The 21,929-nt window shown below is 41.6% G+C and overlaps 1 protein-coding gene across 6 annotated transcripts in view; it reads right to left on the bottom strand.

Annotated features, from left to right (window-relative positions):
- The window catches only part of Pde10a (phosphodiesterase 10A), a 311,016-nt gene that overhangs the window by 65,936 nt on the left and 223,151 nt on the right, over nt 1-21,929 (bottom strand). For all 6 annotated transcript variants that reach the window (XM_070010313.1, XM_070010310.1, XM_070010312.1 and 3 more), the window contains one exon: nt 1,250-1,378. In XM_070010313.1, the coding sequence (XP_069866414.1) occupies nt 1,250-1,378 (129 nt within the window). The remainder of the gene's footprint in view (nt 1-1,249; nt 1,379-21,929) is intronic.

Here is a 21,929-nt window from a genome sequence, read left to right as displayed (position 1 = left end):
TGCATGTTTATTTATGATGCACTCTCAGCAAAGCTTAGCCATGCTTTTGAAAGTGTCAAACATCTTAAATGGTTTACAAATGTTTAAGGTTTGCAATTACAAAAACGGGCCATGTTAAGATTTGTTCTTGACAGTTGAGAAGAGAGTGCTTGTGTCTAATTTCTTCTCTCCCTTTCTCTTAATGAAAACATGCACAACCATTTATATACTTACGGTAAAAATATTGCATTTAATTGAAAAGCTATATATTTCAGAATCTGAGTCAGCTTTCTCAAAGATTTATCTGACTTCATTATAGAAGTTATGAAAGGGAGTGACTCTGTGGCTCAAGTGGTAGAGCCCTAGCCTTGAGCGAAGAAGCTCAGAGACAGTGCCCACTTCCTGAGTTCAAGCCCCACAACTGACATTTTAAAAAAAGTTATGAAAGAAAGAAGCCGATGCTTCAAGCCAACGGCCAAATGCCACGCAAGAGTGACCTCCCGACTGCGTATCTACACTTGACCTCAGATTTCTTTCTGTAGCATGTATGAGAATAAACATTTGTCACATCACATATGTATTAGGTAGACAATATTTTTCTACACCTTCCTTGTACTCGGTGTGGTCTGATGAATATGTGATGTCCTCCAAGGTCCACGTGTCAAAGGTCAGGTCCTCACGATGGAGGGGGCTTCGGGCCTTCAATAATGGGGACTAGTGGGAGGTCCTTCTGTCACCACATGTCCCGGAGGGGGTTGTGGGAACTCTGCCTCCTCCTCCAGCCCCTGCTTCCCGGCTCGTGCTGTGTGTGGTCTGCTGACCCCACGTTCTCACCTCTGCCACTGGTGCCCTCACCACCGCCCAGAGCTCTCAGACCACCTGGGCTTGGACTGGAGCTTACACAACTGCAAGATGAACAGCCTTTTTCTCTCTGTAACTTAACTGTCTCGGTTGTTTCATTGTAGTACCCAAGCTAAATAATAAGATAAGCATTAAATAAAATCCAGAAGAATACCAACTTGTGCATTTTTCTATGTGATAGAATTCCCAAGACTTAGTTGCCATCTTTTTAAGTCAAGGGTCTTATTTCTATATTTTTCCTTTCCAATTTTTAATTTTCCAGTTTCACCTTTTTCAAAAAAAATTGACAGAAACAAAACATTGTGTTACATTTTGCCTTCCAGAATATATTTAATGCTTTTTATTTCACAAGTATTGGCTAGGACAACTTGGTTTAAAATCAGTCAACATGCAAGCTGAATAGTCTTACCTTCCAGTTTGTTGTTTTTCCTCTTCAGCCATTTTTCTACTGTCTCTGCACTAACACTTTCAGATACAAACTCATCTAATACCTGGGGGTGAAGAGAAAGATATGCCTTCACTTTTTCATCTGTCAAACCTGTAAAAGAAATAAAAAGAATAAAATTCACCTATACAATGTCTTCATACACATGAGATACACAGTAGGGACATGCAACGCTGTGAAACGGCGTCTGCACTGCTGGAGGGAAGGTGGAGAGCAGCAGGTAGCAGAGCTTGTGTTTCAGGGGGCAGGCACTTCCGTGTGTCTCTGAGGCAGAGGTTGGGAAGTGCACGGGTGGTAATTAAGGAATCTTGCGAATATAATTAATGCCACCGACCTTTACACAGAAAATAGTTAAAACAGAGTTTTATATTATATGGAATTTGTATGTGCATACATAGTAAAATATTGGTGGAAATATAAGTGTGTCTATATATACATATACATATAAATGTGTGTGTGTGTGTGTGTGTGTGTATTACTACTCGAAAGTAGTATCTAGATATTACATAATGGAACAAACTGTTTTCCAACCACAAACCTCAGTGTTATACATGGACCAATGTTGTTCTCTATTGTTATGCATTAAGCCCTACGAAGTACTTATTTTTGGAAAATAGTTACCATATATTAAGCACAAAACAAATGAAACTCTTAACAATAGAAGCACACAGAAAAATCTAGTATAACACAGACCAGTACTAAAAAATGTTTAGAAAGTACATTAATAAATTCTTATGTTTTATGACACAAATTCCTCCTTTTTCTCAGGAGCATTAAAGCCAACGGTATAACTAATGTTCAGTTTACAATAATCTTGACATTTGTTCATTGATATTCTTTGTAGACAGTTTCTCTAAAATAATTTTCACAGTCTAATGATTTTCAAACTAAGTAATTTTACATGCACTCATAAGAAACATAAAATTACATGTTTTCAATTAAATAATACTAAACACGATTGGGATATGAATGGTTATTCTCGGGATGAGGATTGCTTTTACTACTACCATATATTCTCACTGAATTATTTTGATAAATTATAATCTTTAGGTGTGAAAAAGCAATGGAAACCTGTACTGAGGCTGAAAAGATGGAAAGGAACTACGTACATCTCCAGAGAGTAGGATGTATGCTGTCCCTAAGGAAGCACAGAATTCATCTCTGTCAATTAACTGTGCCCATACTAAAGTCACAACTGTTAGAATTCTACCACAGAAGGGTATAACTGAGGAGGCAAAGGATTTCTTTCAAGGATACCAATACTTGGTCAATTTCACTGTGCGTATCCACCTATAATTGAAGGGAAAAAAGGGAAACCCATCTTACTCAACTCAAGGCAAAAGTGTCCTTGGTGGAGATGTTAAATTCAGTTGAGAAAGTGTACACACTGCTGAAAAGGCTCGCGAGATCTGAGTGCGGTCTTGCGCATTACGCAGCTAGGAAAAGCGCCCCCCACTGACGCACCGGACGGCATACCAGGCCTGCCGAGAACATGACGCAGGTCTCCTGCTTTTACACGTCCTCCACGGGGAATAGTCCACACCTGACTCCTTGAAACTTCAGTGGCGCACAACTTTAGAGCTATTCTCCTAACTTTCTAATTGCGCTTCAATGTGTGCTTTCTCTTCCATCCATGATGCTGACACCAAACTGTGAATCTGGGGTCTGAGCACATTTTAAACTCCAGTCAGTCCCCAGGTCCTCCTCTGTCTCCCAACCCAGGGTTTGGGATTCAAAATTGAGTTCTGTCAGTTCTTGACAAGGAGATTTTAACTGTCAACTTCCCTGGTTCTGTTACTATTACTCTCTAATTTTCCAGAAATCCAACCTGGAAATATAAAGCCACAACTGACTCATCCTTTCTTACCACCTCACTTTGTTTGAATGAATTATCATACAGTTCCTATTTGCCAAATTACATACCAGACCAAGGGCTAGCATCCAAAATCCACAAGAACTCTTAAAACTCAACAGTAAATAAGAAACAAAATAATTTTTTAAATGGGGACAAGATCTAAATGGATAGTTCACCAAAGAAGGTAGACTGGCAGAGCGACACCAAGAATACCCGCTAGTCATTGGTGAGCTGAAGTCAAGTAAAGCTTGTATTCTGTTTCATGCCTATCACGACAGCCATGGGGGCCACCCATCTGACAGTTCTGTCTGCATGGATGGAAAGCAGCTACAATTCTCTGTATTTTTGGTAAGAATCTAAAATGGTACAGAAAGCTAACTGATAGATTCTTGAAATATTAAATATAACCTTTCTGTACAACCCAACAATCACACTGATCTTACCAGGTGTTCATTCAACTGACAAGAAAACTCATTCCAGATGCATGTGCTAGGCACCTGTGGCTCACATCCGGAATCCTACATATTTGGGAGGCTGGATCAATGACAGCCTGGGGGGGAAGTTCTCAAGACCTCTTCTCAAGTAATATTGGGCACACTGGTGCATGCCTGCCATCCCAGCTTGTAGGAGGCTGATTAGCAGGATCGTGGCAGTCTGGACAGAGAAACCTGCAGGAATCATCTGAATGGGAGAAGCTGCATTCGATGGTGTATGTCTTTCATCCCAGCTATGAAGAAAGACTAAAATAGGAACATTGTAGTCCAGGAGCAGGCGTGGGCAAGAAACAAGACACTATATCAAAAATGACCAGTGCAAAAAAGGGCTGGAGACGTGGCTCCGTAGTAGAGCACCTGGCAAGCAAGCACTCTACCAGCCATGAAAAGACATGGATGAGAAGAAAAAAGAGGCAGTCTGAAAAGGCTACATAGTACATATTTGTGCCACTCACCACTCTCAAAAGAGCAAAACCATAGGGGCACCAAAAAGATCAATACTAGCCAGGAGTCCAAAGAGAAGGAAAATAGTGACTAGGTAAAACACAGAGCATCTGTGATTAAACTATTTTAATGGTGAGCATAGGATACATGCACTTGCTAAAACCCACAGAATTTTATAGCATAAAGCAGAAATCATGATACAAACACATTCCAAGGATCACTCAGAGGCTCAGGGACAGAAGATTGCTTTTACTGCTTTTAAAACAACACACAAAACCAAGGTTAAGAGTTCTCATTTCATAAAGCCAAACTGCCTTGAATATTTCATGCTTTGTCTTGTTGGAGATTATTTCTCTTTACAGGACTCCTGTGGGTCAGTGTTACTTCTCACTTAGAATAATACATTACACATGTACCGCAAATTATAAATTGGAAAATCTGGCTTTGCTAAGGAGGGGAGGGGCTTTAAAGTAGACACCCCTGGAGTCACAAGGCTAGTCTTGAGCTCCAGTCTGAGACGAAAAGGAGGGGTGGAGTAGGACGGACCCGGCCTCTTCCCAGGATTCCTCTGTCTGATTCCAATGTGCCCAGTCCAGCCCCGCTGGGGATCACGCTGCCAGCTGCCCTACTCCTCTCTGCTCTTTGCCTGGCTAAGATTTTTCAACCCGTCTAAAACCAACTTCCCCTGAGACCCCTCCTAGGCCCTTACAAGGGGTTCTTATTCAGGCATCACTGATCGCCAGTGGAAATCTCCCGCGATCTGACTTTCACCCTCAGTCTCTGCACATTGAGCTCACCAGGGTGGGAAGGGATCTTCCTCCATCTCTTCGGGCGCAGTGCCTGGCTGAGCAGAAAGGCTGCCCGCCTCTTCTGAAGATACTGCTCCCAAGGCTGACCGTTGACTAGAATGTCCCCCATCCACTAATCACTAAAAGGCAAGCCATTTTGCAAAGTATGAACACTTACTTTCCCTCCTGAGAAGTCTCAAATTTGCCTACAAGATCAATGCCCCCAAAAGCCTGCGTGCCAAGCCTCCGACAGCTTCACACAGGTTGTCGCCAGGCGCTGCTGGAGGTCCTGAGCAGCTACTGCAGCTCCCCTAGGAGGGGTCCCTCGGAAGCCGTGCTCCTGAGCACCTCACCCCTATGCTGGTGGTGCTCCGAGTCCCAGGGCTGTCGCCAGTCATGGGTACGACATAGCGAGTCCCATCAGGCCTTCTGGGTCTTGAGACCCAACACAGGATGTATCTCTCTGTCCAGTGTCACATCACAGGAGACTGGGATGTGACTGCCGCAAACTGGGCTCGATTTACAGGAAGACAGAAGAACACACCAGCAAGCCGGCGCCAGGAGCAAGTGTCTGTCAGGAACCCTAGGCTGCTGCTCCTACCGAAATCCCAACACTCTCTAACCTTGATGAGATCCTTCTCTCTCTTACTTTTGCCTAAACTTCTTTTCTTGCCCGAAGAGCCTAAATATCTGCATAACATTCTCTTAAAAATTAGAATCTTTATACTTTGCACCCATTTTCCTAATGCTGGCATTCCTCAAGCACCATAAATCTGCACCAGTTCTACACATCTACCGTGTAGACTACGTCACCTTGTAAATAAAGGTGTATGGCTATAAAAACATATGCTATTTATAGTAGTTCTTTCTGAACCCTTACCAAATAAGGAAATGTATTAATATGCTCTTCATTTCTTTTTGCTTTATTTAAAAAGACAAACTTTTTAATGCAAGGAACACAGACTATGAGAGAAGCAGCATGTAGTGGCATTAAAATAGCTCAAGTTATATCCAAAATGAACAGTTAGGATTTGCTGTGACTAGCAAGAAAAAAATAAAATACAAATGCAAAAAGTACACTCAGAGGCTTTATAATTCTTATCCTTGCCTCTCACATTGTCACCCAAGTTATTTCTTTCCACACAGGACATTCCCACTCAAAGGAGATTTGCCTGTAATCTAGAAAGCTGTCATTTGATCAACTTGACTTCCTGCGCACACAGCACCCTGACCCACATACTTGATGCCTGTGCCGTGGCGTGGGAAGCATCAGCCTGAGGGGCACAAAGAAGACATGTTCCCCATAGTTATAATTTGCATGTATTTATCAGACGACAGGTCTCTGGGATGCTGTGTTTCTGAGCCAGCACGTAATTAATAATGTGCTTCTCTTTGTCTGAGGACATCAATGAATGTTTCTTTAACTGAAATCCAACAAACTGAGCTAGTAAAGGTAAAAAGATGAACTAGTAAGGGTAAGCTTAAGCCCACCAAAATTTAATCTTTTGGTGAATCTGACAATCCCTAGTACCAAAAAGAAAAAAGTCTGAGGCCAGGTGCCGGTGGCTCACGCCTGTCATCCTAGCTACTCAGGAGGGTGAGATCTGAGGATCACAGTTCAAAGCCAGCTTGGGCAGAAAAGTCCATGAGACTCTGATCTCCAATAAACCACTAGAAAACAGGAAGTGGTGCTGTGGCTCAAGAGGTAGAGCGCTCGCCTTGAGCTGAAGAGTGCAGGGACAGCGCCCAGGCCCAGAGTTCAAGCCCCACGACCGACCAAAAAAAAAAAAAAAAAAAGGAAAAGAAAAAGAAAAAAGTTTGATTATAACTTTATTTGGATATTTAGCACATCATATTTATGCAATCAATGTCTTTGTGCTTTAGGATTAAATAGGACATGAGTAAGTAAATAACAGTGCTGCGGGGCTTCTTAGAGTATATTAACAGTAAGAGCAGCTGATGTGGTTAGTTGTAAATGCTAAGGTTCTTTTATTCACTAAATAAATGTTTATTAAGTGTCTACTGCCTACTATGTGATTTACAGTCAATATACAGTAAGCAGTTTCTATAATTTCATAACATTTTCAAGTCTTTTTTTATTTTTCATCTTTATTTATTTATTTTTTTATTGTGAAAATACTGTAAAGAGGGGTTACAATTACATGGGCAAGATAATGAATACATTTCTTATCAAGCATTGTAGCCTCCTCCTTTGTTTTCCCTTCCTATCCCTTAGCATCCTCTCCCTGCCCCCCTACCCAATCCTCCCCGCAAACCCCCCTCCCCCGCACCAAAGTTGTAAAGTTCATTTTCGACATGACAACTTGTACTTCTCATTGTTGCAACGGGTCCACCTGTATCCTTATTTAAAGGACTTGTTTTTCCCCTTCCCCTCCACAAATTATACCAACATCAAATACCGTGAAAGCAGGGGTTATACTGTGGGGGAGGGACATACAAAGCAACAAAGAAATAATCTTATAAATGCGTTAGAAACAAATGCATGAAAGAAAAAAAACATTTAAATACATATCTCAGGGTTCATTTTCCCAACATCACCTTATCTGACCTTTTCTGCTTGACTCATACATATACTAGATATTGCAAATAAGGGAAACCATGGGACCTATGTTTCTTTGGGCTTGGCTTACTTCACTTAATATACCAAGTCTTTTTGATGCAAGCTAAGTAGAGCCTAGCTATAGTATCTGCCAGCATAGACCACACACAAGAAAGTACGTCAAAGGGGACTCTGGTTTGCAGGGTGCATGACCTGAGTAGTGCCAGAGCGGGGCATAACAGGTGGTAAAAGATCTTACAAAGGAAAACGGTTTGGCAGCACATGTTTTCACTCGTGTGCAGAAGCTAAATGATGCAGGACTCTAGGCTTTCACACACAGTGAGACTAGAGGAGGATATTCTTAGGAGAGGAATAAAAGGCAAAATGCCTATGTGCACCTGATCATATAAAATAATTCATTTATCAAAATGAACTCTAGGAAATGCAAACAAGAGTTTTTTTTTTCCTTTGTTGCTGTTTTTCTTCTCTTTTCTGTCTTGTTTGTTCATTTGTCTGTCTTTGAGAGGGTATGGGGAGGCATGGAAATGGAGGGACACAGGGTGAACAAATGTAGCAGTGGTACTCACTGGACACTGTTGAAAATGAACTGTGTGGAGACAGGAGGGAAAAACTGGGAGACAGCGAGGAAAGAGGTGACATTTTCCAAAAAGAAATGTAGTCTTCACTTGACTTATATAACTGTAACCCCTCTGTACATCACCTTTATAACAACAACAACAAAAACTTTAGCTGGGAAGGTGGCTCAGTGGTAGAGCGCTTGCCTTGCATGCATGAGGCCCTGGGTTCGATTCCTCAGCACCACATAAGCAAAAAGGAAAAAGCTGGAAGTGGCGTTGTGGCTCAAATGGTAGAGTGCTAGCCTGGAGCTGAAGAGCTCATGGACAGCGCCCAGGCCGAGTTCAGGCCCCATGACCAACAAAAAAGAAAAAAAAAACTTTAAAGAAGGTGGTTTGGGTTTGAGATCTGCAGAATTGCACTATGCACAGAAATCAAAAGAAATATAAACCTGCAGCTCAATGGAAGAAAACAGAAGCAAGAGGCGTGCGGAAGACACCCATTCACAAATGGATGAGATCTCCCGGGAGTACACCACTTGGTCCCTAGAAGCACCAAAAAATGCTAATTTTCATCCATACTAGTTCTATTTTTAAAAACTCATCTGAGAAAATTATGTGATATATAATACCATTAGAAATATGTAAGTTATTCTAAAGAAATTCAAAGCAAATCTGAAGCTTTTTTTCCAGCCAAGTTACACAGTTCGTCCGGGTGTGTCTGTGCGGTCCTCTGAAGGCTGGTGCAGGATTGATAGCTTGGGACCAGTCTGGGCTCCATAATGACCCCTTTTCTTGAACAATAAAATACACACAATCCCCTTTTCATAAGTATCATCAAAATTCAAAACCACAGACACCTGGGGAAGACGGCAGAACTGTGTCACCAGCTCCCGACAATGGTTCCCTGTTGGCCTCACAATAAGAATCTCTAAGACGATCATGAAGAAGGCTACAGCTCCCACACAGGTCACGTTCTAGCTCATATGGACCTTAAAGTATAGAGATGGTCCAGCAGGCCCGATCTTATCCTAGCAGCCCTTGAGGGCAGCAGCGTGGAACACAAGAAAACTGAGGAACCTGGCTTGAGGATAGACACACACACCAAGAAATGCACCACAGGGGCAGCAAGACACCCAGCTGGACTCCGCAAAGAAGTGGACCTCTGTCCTTCAACCTCAACTGCGGCATTAACAGATTTAGTGTGGAGGAACTAAATGTGGCAACAGCTTGATGCAGGTACAATGCTAGTCACAGGACAGCGTTGCTCTAAACAGCTATGAGACTATAAATGGCTGTTGTTCTAAGCCATTAAATTTGTGTTATGAGGCAACAGAAAACTAATGCAACTCGGACTACTTTTATTACTAACACAGCTTAAATAGAAAGGGATATAACAGGAAAGTTACTGCCAACAGATGTCAAAGTTGTAAACTGAAACATTTTGCTTGGAAGTAGAGCTGTAGCTCAAAGTGGTAGAGTACTAGCCCTTGGACAAAAGAGCTCAGGGACAGCACCTAAGCCCTGAGTTCAAGCCCCACAACCAATGGAGAGAGAGAGATAGAAAGAGACAGAGAGACAAAGAGACAGAGAGAGAGAGAGACAGAGAGACAGAGACAGAGAGACAGAGACAGAGACAGACAGAGAAACAGAGACAGAAAGACAGAGACAGAGAGACAGAGACAGAGAGAGAGAGAGAGAGACAGAGAGAGACAGAGAGACAGAGAGACAGAGAGAGAGACAGAGAGAGAGACAGAGAGAAACAGAGACAGAGAGACAGAGAGAGAGAGAGAGAGACAGAGAGACAGAGAGAGAGAGAGAGAGAGAGAGAGAGAGAGAGAGAGAGAGAGAGAGAGAGAGATGGAGGGAGTTCTTTAAAACATTTTGCTTAATGAAATCTCCCAATCACACACTCTCACCAAAACCTGCACTGAGCGCACCGAGGCTCTGGGGCAGCAGGCACTGATTCAGAGAGAACACACCGAGCAGGGCCCGCACAGACCTGTGAGGGTACAGCGAGCTCCCACCACACTCAGAGACCGCAGTAAGCATCGAGGCTGAGCTGCATGGAGAAAGAGATGAAGAAGTCCCAGCCGTCTTTCTAGGACAGCATGGGGGAAAGGCATTCCAGACCTCAGAGCATGAAACAGACTTCTCTAGTTTTACTTATAATGGACACTCCCTATCTTCCAGTGATGCTAAAAAACCCACAAATCATCCGAAGCTCAGATATGGTGAATCAAAAATGCCCTTCTTCCATCTATGCTGCCGCACATCGCCGCCTGTGTTCCAGATTCAGTGACGAGCTGGTCGTGAGCTAGCCCTCGCTGCCACCGCGTGGGACCGCACACTGGGGGAGGCTGTGTGGCTAGTCTAGGAGATCAAAGGTCAGAATGCAGAGTACAGATTCCACTGCCATCGTGAAGCTGAGAAAACAGACAAGGTAAATGCCCGTGAGCGACCGCTCTCAGGGTATGCTACTCCACCTAGCATTCTTCAATTGAAGCACTTCTAAACTACAACCTCTCCAGAACCTTCTCCTTCACCTCGGTAATTGCAAAACTTTATTCGTTTACTGCTCAGGCCAAAACCTCTCAAGTCATCCTTGACTTGATCTCCTCTTTATCTAGAGGGTAAATTCTTGTTGGGTCTAGACCCAGAACTGAACTCAAGACCTTTAAGTCCTGCTGACCAGGCTATGGCCACGTGCTACACAGCTGCAGTCCCTCAGCCTCTTGTGGTTTTCCTGGGAACACACTTTGCTCCCTCCAGTCTGCATTCACAGGCCACAGGACGAGCCTGGGAAAACCGGCACTAACCAGGTCATCCTGAGGCTCAAAGTCTTGTGATGGCTTCTCACATCCAATAGACAGCTCTTCTCCAGAGGACCTCCCAGGCCACACTACAAGATCGGCACAGCACGGCCCACTGCTCTACTTCCCTCCAGCCCACAGAGTCAAGCACACAGCATGGCCTCATCTGGGTTTCTTCACCTGGGAAACTCTTACTCCGCTATTCCAGAGCACGTTTCCCCCCCAACCCCGCCTTGTATCTCAAGTTGTGAGTGACTCCATGATCCTTTCTTACTTATATCACTATGGCCGCCTTTTTAGCAAATAACCAATTTCCCCTCTCAAAAAAAAAATAGAAGAGAAAAGTGAGTCTCTTCTTCTCCCCGCTGGTGTACTGCATTCCCCTTATCCACAGAGCCTACCCAGAAGATCCCATTCAGACAATGGAAATCACAGGTCATACCAATCTCTACATGGGCAAGGTGGGGCTTTTCCTACACATACACACTTAGGATAAAGTTTAATTTATAAATTTAGTTAGTGAGGGACAACAACTATAATACCGAGATAGAAACTTTATCACCACATACCATGATAAAGGTTGTTCAAAACTTATGAGTTATTTATTCTTGGAAGTTTCCATGTCCTCAAAACACAACCTACTGGTAGAAACTGAAAGCATGGAACGCAGCTGCCGATACAGGTCCTATGGGGATATATTGCACACCACTCACAACCAGCTTTCTTCGCTCCCTTCCCAGTCTAGAAATGTGCCTGTCTAACACAAGTACCCAACGAATAGCTGCTGGAACAATGTATGTATAAGTCTTCTAATAACTCCTAATTTACAAAGTAAGTTAATATTTAGCTAAACAAGCATATGGTTCAAAGAAAGACCTAATTAAAATCACACAATCCTTTGAGGTTTGGCCAAGTCTGTATGAAAGACAACATCAGAAAGGGAAATACCGCAAAAGAACAGTAACCTGGCCGGTGAGGGCCATTCCATTGTTTCTGGCACAACAAATTGGTTTGCTTCAGGTATTTAAGAAGCAAATATTTATAAGAACTATTCATGTCTATCTTTAACTGTGAGTTGAAAGGAGCAAGTTTTTTTCAGATCGTCAAATTTCATTTACACATTTTACTCACATAAAACTAAATATACTTACAAAGCCTAAAAGAAATAAGGAGCTAGAGAATTCTTGAACTATTATTTTGAGTAGCTGCCAAATTAAAATCATTGTTTATCAAATTCTAGGGGAGAGATAAGGAAAGTATTTTCTAATTACCAAGTTTTTACTTTAGAAATTGGACATTCTAAATAACTAACATTTCTGGGAAGAAAAATGGTTCTAATAGAAGTTTAAAGGCTGGCTGTTGATAAGTATAAAAGTACATTTGGAGAAGAAATACTGCAATAAGTAGAAAGTAGTAGTTACTATATTTCTTCAGGAGAAAGAGGAGGGGGGAGGGAGAGAGGAAGAGGAGGAATCATAAGGGGGGGGGCCGGGGGAGAGAACTAAGCTACTGTACTTTAGGAAGTTAAAATAAAAAATGAGAAATAAGAAGCTTTTAGGATGACTTCTATAAACACGAAGAGCTGTCCAGTATTAGAGAGTTCACTGGAGATCTCAGTTGCAAAAGTATCTTCATTTGTCCTGTATCGCCTTCTCTTGCTCACCAGGCTTTAACCTAGTAACAGAAAGCCCTGAGTCTGTCAGCATGGAAGCTGGAGGAGCCCTCTCCTGGCAGCTGCCCATACACTTCAAGATCCCTGCCCCAGAAAGCAGCCCGGGAAACACAGGACACGGTGACATCTGAAACGGCCATAAAAAATCACTCGGGAAAGTAAGATTGAAATGTCTTTCGTACAATGCTGAAAGGGCTATTACTTAGGAGAAGTAAGGTCTTAATTCCTCAAAAGCACTATGTTGACAACTGGTAGATGGAACTGGGTAAGAAGTCACCAATATAAACTCATAGAAGATTAATCGTATTACCTTTAATTGTATATTTTACTCCAGAAAATCCTTCCCCACCATTCAAAGTTTTATGAAGCATTAAAATCAGATTTTACGAACTGTGTATGTAATTACTTTGATTACTTTCAGTACCACAGAGTATTGTTTTAAAACTTTTATATTAGAAATTTAAATGATTTACATATTAAAATGAAATTTATTTATATCAGAAAAGACTGCCAAAAATTTACTTCCTAATCTAATTTCACTAAAATAAAATAATAAAATAAAAAGCATTAGATAGTCTCTCTGAAGATTTGTGTTAGGAAAAGCAACTAAAGCATATTTCTGGAGCAGAACAGACTGGCACACTATTCATTTGTTCACCAGATACATCATAGCTGTGTACTATTTAAGTAGTAAAAACAACTATACTTGGAGCGGTTCAAAAGACAGAAACCAAGTTTACATTCACAGGGTGTAATTCATGATGAAACAGAATGATCTGTTATTAAATCTATGTGCCTCAGGGATGTAATGAATTAGATGTTGAGCCAAAACAAAGTTCTCCAACCACTTTTCATTGGAGCACAAACACTATTAGCATTGTTCTTCCTCAAGATGACCTTAAACAACACGTTAAAGGAATACAACAACAAAGTTAAATTTGTCCAATGTACAAGTATCTATGGCATTATCACGATGACACCTTTTTGTACTATTTTGTTTTGTGTAAAACATTTGACCAATGGCGCAATGAGTAGATTACATGGCTAGAAAGTGAGTTCAACCCCCAATATATTAAATAAATGATCAATAATAAAAGCATTTCTTCAAGATATGCTTGAGAAAGCAGCTGTGTTTTACTCTCTACATTTCTTGGTCTCTTCGCACTGTGATCAACAGGTAGCTGATTTCTTGTCCTCACTCCTGTCATCATCTGAGTCACAAGCCTGTTCTCCAAATTTCCCTGGCACCCGGCACGGCTCCGCTGTGGGCCACGTCCGTCACCTGCAGTGTGTGTAACAGTGGCCCCACATTCCTTGGGGGACAAGCACATTGTCACAGTCAAATCCTTTGGTTCCTCCTACCCTGGCCCACGTGCAGTGAAGCTGACATCAGTGATTGCCCTGTGGGGAGGTTTTGCCCCGGGGCGTTTGACACAGAACGGAGACCGGTGAGTTCGCACTGGCACTGTCGCGGGGGCAGGAGGCTGCAGGCATCTCGAAGCCAGGGACACTGCCAAGCATCCCACAGAAAACAGCAACTGTGCAGGCTGAGGAATTTGTCTTCAAAATACTTACAGACTTTTCACAGAGGTGGGTTTTCAAAGAGCAAACATAAATAGAAAGATGTACAAATATAAGAGCAGAAATGGAGAATGGGACTTTAAGAGTGCGTGGCTCACAAAACACAGCTGAAGACAGTGATGTGAGGCTGTGTCCAGTCTTGGCATCCACGTGAGGGCTCCCGGGAAGCATCTTACACAAGAGGTCTATCAAATGACGACATTAAAAATCACTGCACTGTGGCCCCCTGTAGTTTAGGGCAGCTAGAGATGTCGTTAGTTAAGATGAGGGTGCAGAGGAGTTGGGAGGACCTCTACTCCATATGGCTGGTATCCCACTTTTCACACCCCTGCTCTGCTCACCAAGTACCATTCTGATTGGCTGGTTACATGGTCCAACAAGCAAGATTGCTCTGCTTAACAAAGACATGCATAGGAGAAAGCTGAAGGCTGGATCACTACATGCAAGCTAGAAGATCAGCATTTTCTTAAGTTGATCAGTATTCAGTAATGACGTAATTTCAGGATGAATCAGAACCCTAGTGACACTGACATCATGGAGACACTGCTGCCTATGACACCCACAGACAGACAGAGGTTCCCAAAAGCTTGAGGTAATATGAATATAAATGAATGAGAAGAATAACAAAGGGACACCAGAAGAAGCTGGAGTAAAACGATCCAACCAGATTTATTAGGTGAGGGGAAGACTACCTCTCAGTTAAAAAAAATGTGGTTTTAGTATAAATTTGGAGTCAGGTAAACATGAAGTAGAAAATGCCTCTAAGAGATGGTAAACTGGTTTTAAGTTATTTAATGTCTTCTCTTTGAGAGAGAACAGAATACCTCCTTGACAGAAGAAAGGAAACTGCAGAGCACTGTCCCCATCCCCCACCCCTGCACACACCTGAAAAAGCTTGTAAAATCCCCAGCACCAAGCAAATCTACTTGCCAGCCAAAGCTGATTTAGGAAATCTGAATTGCCCACCAGGGGGATATCATTCAAAGCCAACCTAGAAAAGTGAGGAGAGCATTTCTAAAAACACAAACAAAAGGACCAGAGTGCTGCTCAGGAGACAGCAGGCTAGCCTAGCCTACATCATGTGAGACTAGGGTTCAATGTCTAGCAGGGCAAAATAAAGTCTAATTTATATAAAAGAATTCATTATGGTGCTTTTAAAAAGTGGCTACAGAGAATTCAAAACTATGTTTACTATATGTATAAAATCAAATCTCTTTTAAAGATTAGTTTGCTCTGCATATGGTCTATTCCTATTTCTAGTAACTTTTATAAAAGAAAGATGGAGACAGAGAGAGAGGCAGAGACAGAGAGGGAGAGACAGAGACAGAGGGAGAGGAGAGAAAGAGGGCTAGGAAGAGGGAGAGAGAAAGGGAAAGAGAAGGAAAGAGGGAGAGGGAGAAGAGAGGAAGAAGAGGAGAGAACCCTTTAAAAATATGGGAAGCAAACTTGCAGACTCTTCCTCTCAAAGCCTTGTTTCCTGCTATAACTGACATCATAAGTTAAGCTGCAGGGAGCAGGCCAAACCAGAATCGCCCACTTAGAACCACACGGGAGAGACATTTTCTTCCAAGGGCTGAGCCAGAAGAACACCATCCCTTAGGAGGTGATAATCCTTCCAGGCTAACGTGGATTTTCCTTTGGAGATAATACAGGTTCACATTTGCTTAAAATATAAATGCTAAATAGGGTAAATAGAAATGTTATCAGGAGACTACAGTGAGAGACAGTTGTGTCAAGAAATAAAATGAGTAATCATGACTAGGAACTACATTTTACTTGATTAAAAAAATGACAGGTTTCACATACATATACACCTTTACATATATATATATTACCTTTATAACATACCTACATATATATGCATATATTATCTCCCCTCAGTAGTTCCTTGAATTCCTAAGAGTTCTTAATTCATTCTGTGCTGCTATAACACAGTAGCACAGCGCTAGTAATTAATAAAGAACAGAAAGGTATTGACTCTGAAGGCTAAAGTCTGTAATCCTAGCTACTCAGGAGGCTAAGATCTGAGGATCATAGTTCAAAGCCAGCCCAGGCAGGAAAGTCTGTGAGACTCTTATCTCCAACCCGGCCAGAGCTTTTTGCTGTGTCTCCTCAGCTGAAGGGTAAGAAGAGAACACAAGACAGCCAGAGACAGACTCCTTGCCTGAAGCACTTCTGTAAATGGCATGATCAAGTCCTGAGTGCATCCTGAGATGCTCTCATCACTGCTACACTGGGAATGGGAATTACGTTCACCTTTTGTGCTTTCTGGGGGACAGGTACAGACCAGGTGTTACCTCAGGTCTGCATCCACGTATGCACTGAAGACTGCCAGACAAAACTTCATTTCTATACTCTTTTCGGGCAGGTCCACACAGATCTCTGTCCACCACTGGTTTACTGGCAGGCCCTCTGCTCCAGTCCTGTGTCCCATACTTGGCTACTAGATCCTTCTCATCTTAAGAAACTCCTAAACAAGTTATACTGCTCAGCCAACACATCATGGGTTTTACTCCAGAAATAAACCTGTACGTAAAGGTAGATATATTCCATTAACTTTGATGCTATCCTTTCTATTGATGACATTTCTCAAACTGAAAACTGACATTCTCTTCAAAGTTCCCTCCTTTAATTCCACCACTGCTGTCTGAAGCATACTTCAGTTATAGCAGACAGGATCTCTACTCTGTTTGCCTCATGCTTCTCTATATTGTGTGCAATGTTTCCCTGCTCTTGTTAAGGCTAACTTCCTCTTCTTAAATTTCATCCTCATGTTTTTGTAACCAAGGAAGAATGCTTTACAAAAAATACTTCTCCGTGTAGATGTGTGTTGTGCATAGTCCTGTCAATGAACACTGCCAAAGGAAGGAAAGGCAGAAGTGCAGGCAGCTGCGTAAACCTACATTTATTTTTTGTTTAAAAAAAAGGAAGGAAGTGGTGCTGTGGCTCAAGCAGTAGAGTGCTCGCCTTGAGCTGAAGAGCGCAGGGACAGCGCCCCGGCCCAGAGTTCAAGCCCCACGACCGACAAAAAAAAAAAAGGAAGAAAATGTTTAATTTTTTGTTTCTGAGGAAGAAAAGAAAATAAGCAGATGGGACTTTCCAATGTTAACTTGGCTCAAAACATGGATAGACAAGAAAAGGTAGAGAGGAAAAGGCAGTGTGAGCCAGGACTGACTTTCAGACCAGAGTGCGTGCTCCGAGCGCTGCCGCCACTTGGAGTAAAAGCCCCACGCCCACGTTGGGGCCGCACTTTAAACTCAACCTCTCCTCAAAGCCCCAGGTCCTTCACTGAGGTACCACGCAGGAATTCTGAGGAATACGGGGTAACTGAGAGCTTGTTCTTTTGTAAGTAGTATGCTTACGCCTAAGACTTTTTAAAAGACAGAATGAATCTTTTTAATAAGTAGAAAATAGTATGTAAAAGAATTAACATACAGGCCGGGCGCCGGTGGCTCACGCCTGTCATCCTAGCTACTCAGAAGGCTGAGATCCAAGGATCGCGGTTCAAATCCAGCCCGGGGAAGGAAAGTCCACAAGATTCTTATCTCCAATAAACCACTAGAAAACCAGAAGAGGCGCTGTGACTCAAGCGGTAGAGTGCCCACCTTGAGCTGAAGAGCACAGGGACAGCGCTCAAGCCCAGAGTTCAAGCCCCACAACCGACCAAAAAAAAAAAAAAAAGGAATTATATTAAGGACTATAAATCTGACCCGGTACCTGAAACATGCCAACAGAAAACTAATTTAGTTCAACATAATTTAGTTCAACTCATTAGGAAAATAATTGTAATAAAGAGGACAATCCTTAGTAAGAATTAATTGAGTACATATAAAATTTTACCAAATACTTCCAAACAGCACAGGCTTGAGCTCTACAATTTGTATTGTATTAATGTATTAGCATCAAGAAAAGAACTATTTCTGTTAAAGTATACAAGTTAATTTCAGGAGAAATATTTCAACCTTAATAATCTGGCATGTCAGCACAAAAGAATCTGTTGAAAAATCTATGCTATCCAGAAACTACACTGTAAGAAATTCATCAACATCGAATTCAGGTCATTAAGAAATGAAAACAGACAGAAACTAGATCTTATTCATCATCTTATCCCCACACCTTGGCAATTCCATACATTCCTGTTAGCCATTGTTATTAGTGATCTATAAAATTACCATGAACACCGAACCATCACCCATGATAGAAACACAGGGTTAGGTTCCTGTGAGCCTCTGGATATCTTTCTATCAGCATGTGATCTGCATGTGCACACACCCACAAATATCAGGGACAGCACAGTAAGTATTCATATACTTTAGTCAATCTGCAATTTACAAATGCAGAATCCACAAATGAGCATCAACACTTTTATAAAGTTGGTATGTACCATGCTTCTATACTAAATGAATAAATAACTGAAACTATAATCATATCAATGTGCTTCATTACTGCCAGTAATTTCATTATTTTGATCCCAGCCAAGTCCCAAACATATGACAGAGAGTACACTGCGTATAATGACCTAAGCTTTTGTTAGTACAAAAGGCAACTTGACTTTATGAGAGCCCAGTCTACCGTCTTCTACCTTGCCTATCTAGCAAAACCATGTCTTACTACATATAGCAGCTCTGTGATAATAAATACGAAAACACTGAGAACTACATGCCATGAAATTCTGATGGGAAACCTACAAACTCAAGGCCTGTCACTGGACTGGAGTAAGAAATTACATGTTATCCAGTCATACTAAAAATACTGTTTTTAGGAGTGGCCTTACCGCTACACATTGCCCTGAAGGCCTTCCTGACCCGGAGCAGAAGTTCTGTGCTTAGCTCTTCATATTTTGTTTCTGGAAAGACAGGTCTCTAGTTTATGACTTCAGGTATTTTAACACATAGTAGCAACCTCTGAAATCAGTCTTAAAAAGTATTATGCTTTAAAAAAATCCCATTCACTGGCATCATGCTCTTCTTTCTGAGTTCTCATACTTCTATATAAATTACGATACTAGCAATAGATTTTTTCCATACTCATATCATGGAAATATCTTATTTTTAGTGCAGTGAGCTGCTTTCATTTTAACATGAAAACTGAGTGTTTTTTCAGAATTTACTATAACAATAATATTATTTTGTTCTCGAACCTACAAAAACAATGATGGAGTTCCTAACCTTTTTTTTGGGGGGGGGGGAGGGCCCGGTCGTGGGGCCTGAACTCTGGGCCTGGGCACTGTCCCTCAGCTCTTCAGCTCAAGGTTAGCGCTCTACCACTTGAGCCACAGCACCACTTCCAGCTTTTTTTTTCTTTTTGCTTATGTGGTGCTGAGGAATCAAACCCAGGGCCTCATGCATGCAAGGCAAGTGCTCTACCACTGAGCCACCTTCCCAGCCCAAGTTCCTAACCTTTTACAACTATCATTGCATTGTTACAATAAATTCAACTTGCAAACATGCACACAAAGTTTCATTCCTAAGTGTTCAGTGCCAGTTGGTCTGCATGCTGTTTTCTCATAATCCAGAATCACGTGACATTGAAGTTGTGCCACAAATGCACTGATGTCAAACATCTTGCCCCTTTACCACAAAAAATTAAATAAATACACTCATACATACATAGAAACATTGTGGAGTCTTTAACTCCCATTTCCTGCATGGGGTGCAAGATATGTTGCTCTTCTCCATTTCTCCCTACTCTCACCCTGTTTTACTAAAATAAATCCTTACTAAAACTTTAAGAAGATAAATAAAATAAAGCCACTCACTCTTAACAAGTTATCAATGAAAACCACAGAATGCTATGAGTAGGAATACAGAGCTTCTAACCATTGCACACTACCATGAACTTACTGCAGACAATCAGGGAAAGACTGAAATACAGACACTGCATTTCTACTTTCTTTCTTTATTAGTATGCGGAATTATACAAAGTAAGGGGTAAAAGTCCCATGTTTCCACCTACTGTCTCTAAGATTCCAATTTCCTTCCGAATACTCATGATATGCATGACGACAGCATGTTCACAGTGGCTAAAGACGCCACTGTTTTCCTGGTCACTTTAGTAGCACCGTGGAACTCACAACATAAATTTCAGATTGTTAAAGACAGACAAGCCAGGATTCCCTATCATTTACTGAACGTCGAAAACAAACTACTTACATTTCTAAGTGCTATTTTCATCTGGAAAATGGAGAAAATAATATATAGATAGCATAGGATCATTTTAAAGACTTAAAAAAAGAAAACTGCTTGAAATAGTTCTCAGTAAATGTGACATATAAAAAATTAGTTCATGCTCAGTCAGAAAAACACTAGTCAATGAAAGACACTGTACTACCTTGTTATAAAAGTGGTCTCACTAAGATAATACCTGGACTCAAAAATGGCACTTGGAGAAGGTGGTGCTATTTCTTTTTGGAGGGTGAGGCTCCCTTGGAAACAAAAATAAAGCTGACATTCAGGCCTTCTCCTTGCCTTTTTCACAGTGTGCATTTCACCTCTCTCAACAGCTCTAAAATCTGCAATTCATTCAACTAGTGTGTGTTGTTTACTGTACATTTAGACAATAACGAGGGCTTACTGGCTTCACTAGGAGCTGAGCTGATTTGTGGCTAACCATGTCTGACACATGACGTGCTGCTTCCTTTTACATCTTTCATTCTGGTGCAAAGCACCTGGGCTTCCTTTTTACAAGGTGCCCTAATTTTAAAAGTTTTCTGTTTTCTTCATTCTTAGAGTATCATAATGAGCTGCAAGGAAGCAGGCAGACTTTTTGCAGACTTTGTCACCACAATGACAATGTGTGTAGGACATAGTTGGTGCTGGGGAGTTTTTGAATCAGTAGAGCAAGTTTGGCATATGCGCAGTCATTGCAAGTAGACTTGAACAATCTCTGCAATCTAATTTCTCTGTATTTCAATATGAATGCCAATAAGCATGCTGATGTAAACAGCAGATCGGATGGCAAGTGTTACCTAAATGAACCTCGCTTTCCCCGCTCCTCAGAGATCGCTAAGATGGGAACAAATGCAGCAGAATTTAAGTTCTTTTTACAAAAGCCTTTCAACAAAAAAACAATTGTGAAGCCTTATGAATGGCAACAAACACATCGTAAAGTATCCAGTATAAGGAATGAGACGTATTTTTGCTAGCAAACATCTCTGCTAAATAATTCAGAAACAATACAACCATTTAAACAGACAGTAATCTGGCCTACAGTCAAGAAAAGCAATAGTTTATTTAAAAAAAAAAAAAACTCAATAGAACTGCCTTTTCAAACAAGGAGTCTTTTCCCTTGCTCTGGCACACAGTTTAGGAAAGGAGCCAAAGTGCTACTTATCAGCCCTCTGACATCAGGGGAGGGCTGTGTGCGTCAGCAAGGCTCAGCAGGGACCCCTGGCTTTTGGCAGCGGACCAGCTGCTGCTTATCTTATCAGCTGATAGAGTCTGGCACTTAATCATTACTGCCTGAACCCAGCAGAATGAGGGGGCTGTGGCGGTGAGGATGTGAAGGTTCTGAGCTGTGTAGGTTTGAGCAGCCTATTAAAACATGTTATCCAACATAATACATGAATTATAAATCCCTAAGAGACCGTTTTAAGAGGAACCTAGCTATATATGACAGCCACTTCTCTTACTTTTGCAAATGAATGTCTAAGTTATACTTCTAGAACAGTGATTCCATTAATTTCACTTAGAGCAGCTTAAAAAAAAAAGCACTTGCTAGAAAACTACATTTTATATCTACATTAGCTCATTAGCGAAAAAGGTGCTTAAGGAATTAGAACCACTTTCAAATACCGGCCACTACTCCTACCTCTCAACAAAGTGATGGGGCACAAATGCTCACTCTATTCGAACCAGAACCGA

Source organism: Dipodomys merriami, unplaced genomic scaffold (genome assembly GCF_024711535.1).
Source record: "Dipodomys merriami isolate MVZ:Mamm:240054 unplaced genomic scaffold, mDipMer1.0.p SCAF_8, whole genome shotgun sequence".
In the NCBI taxonomy this organism is placed as follows: Eukaryota; Metazoa; Chordata; class Mammalia; order Rodentia; family Heteromyidae; genus Dipodomys; species Dipodomys merriami.
Note: the sequence above shows the minus strand (reverse complement) of the source record. Positions and strands in the feature narration are given on the sequence as shown.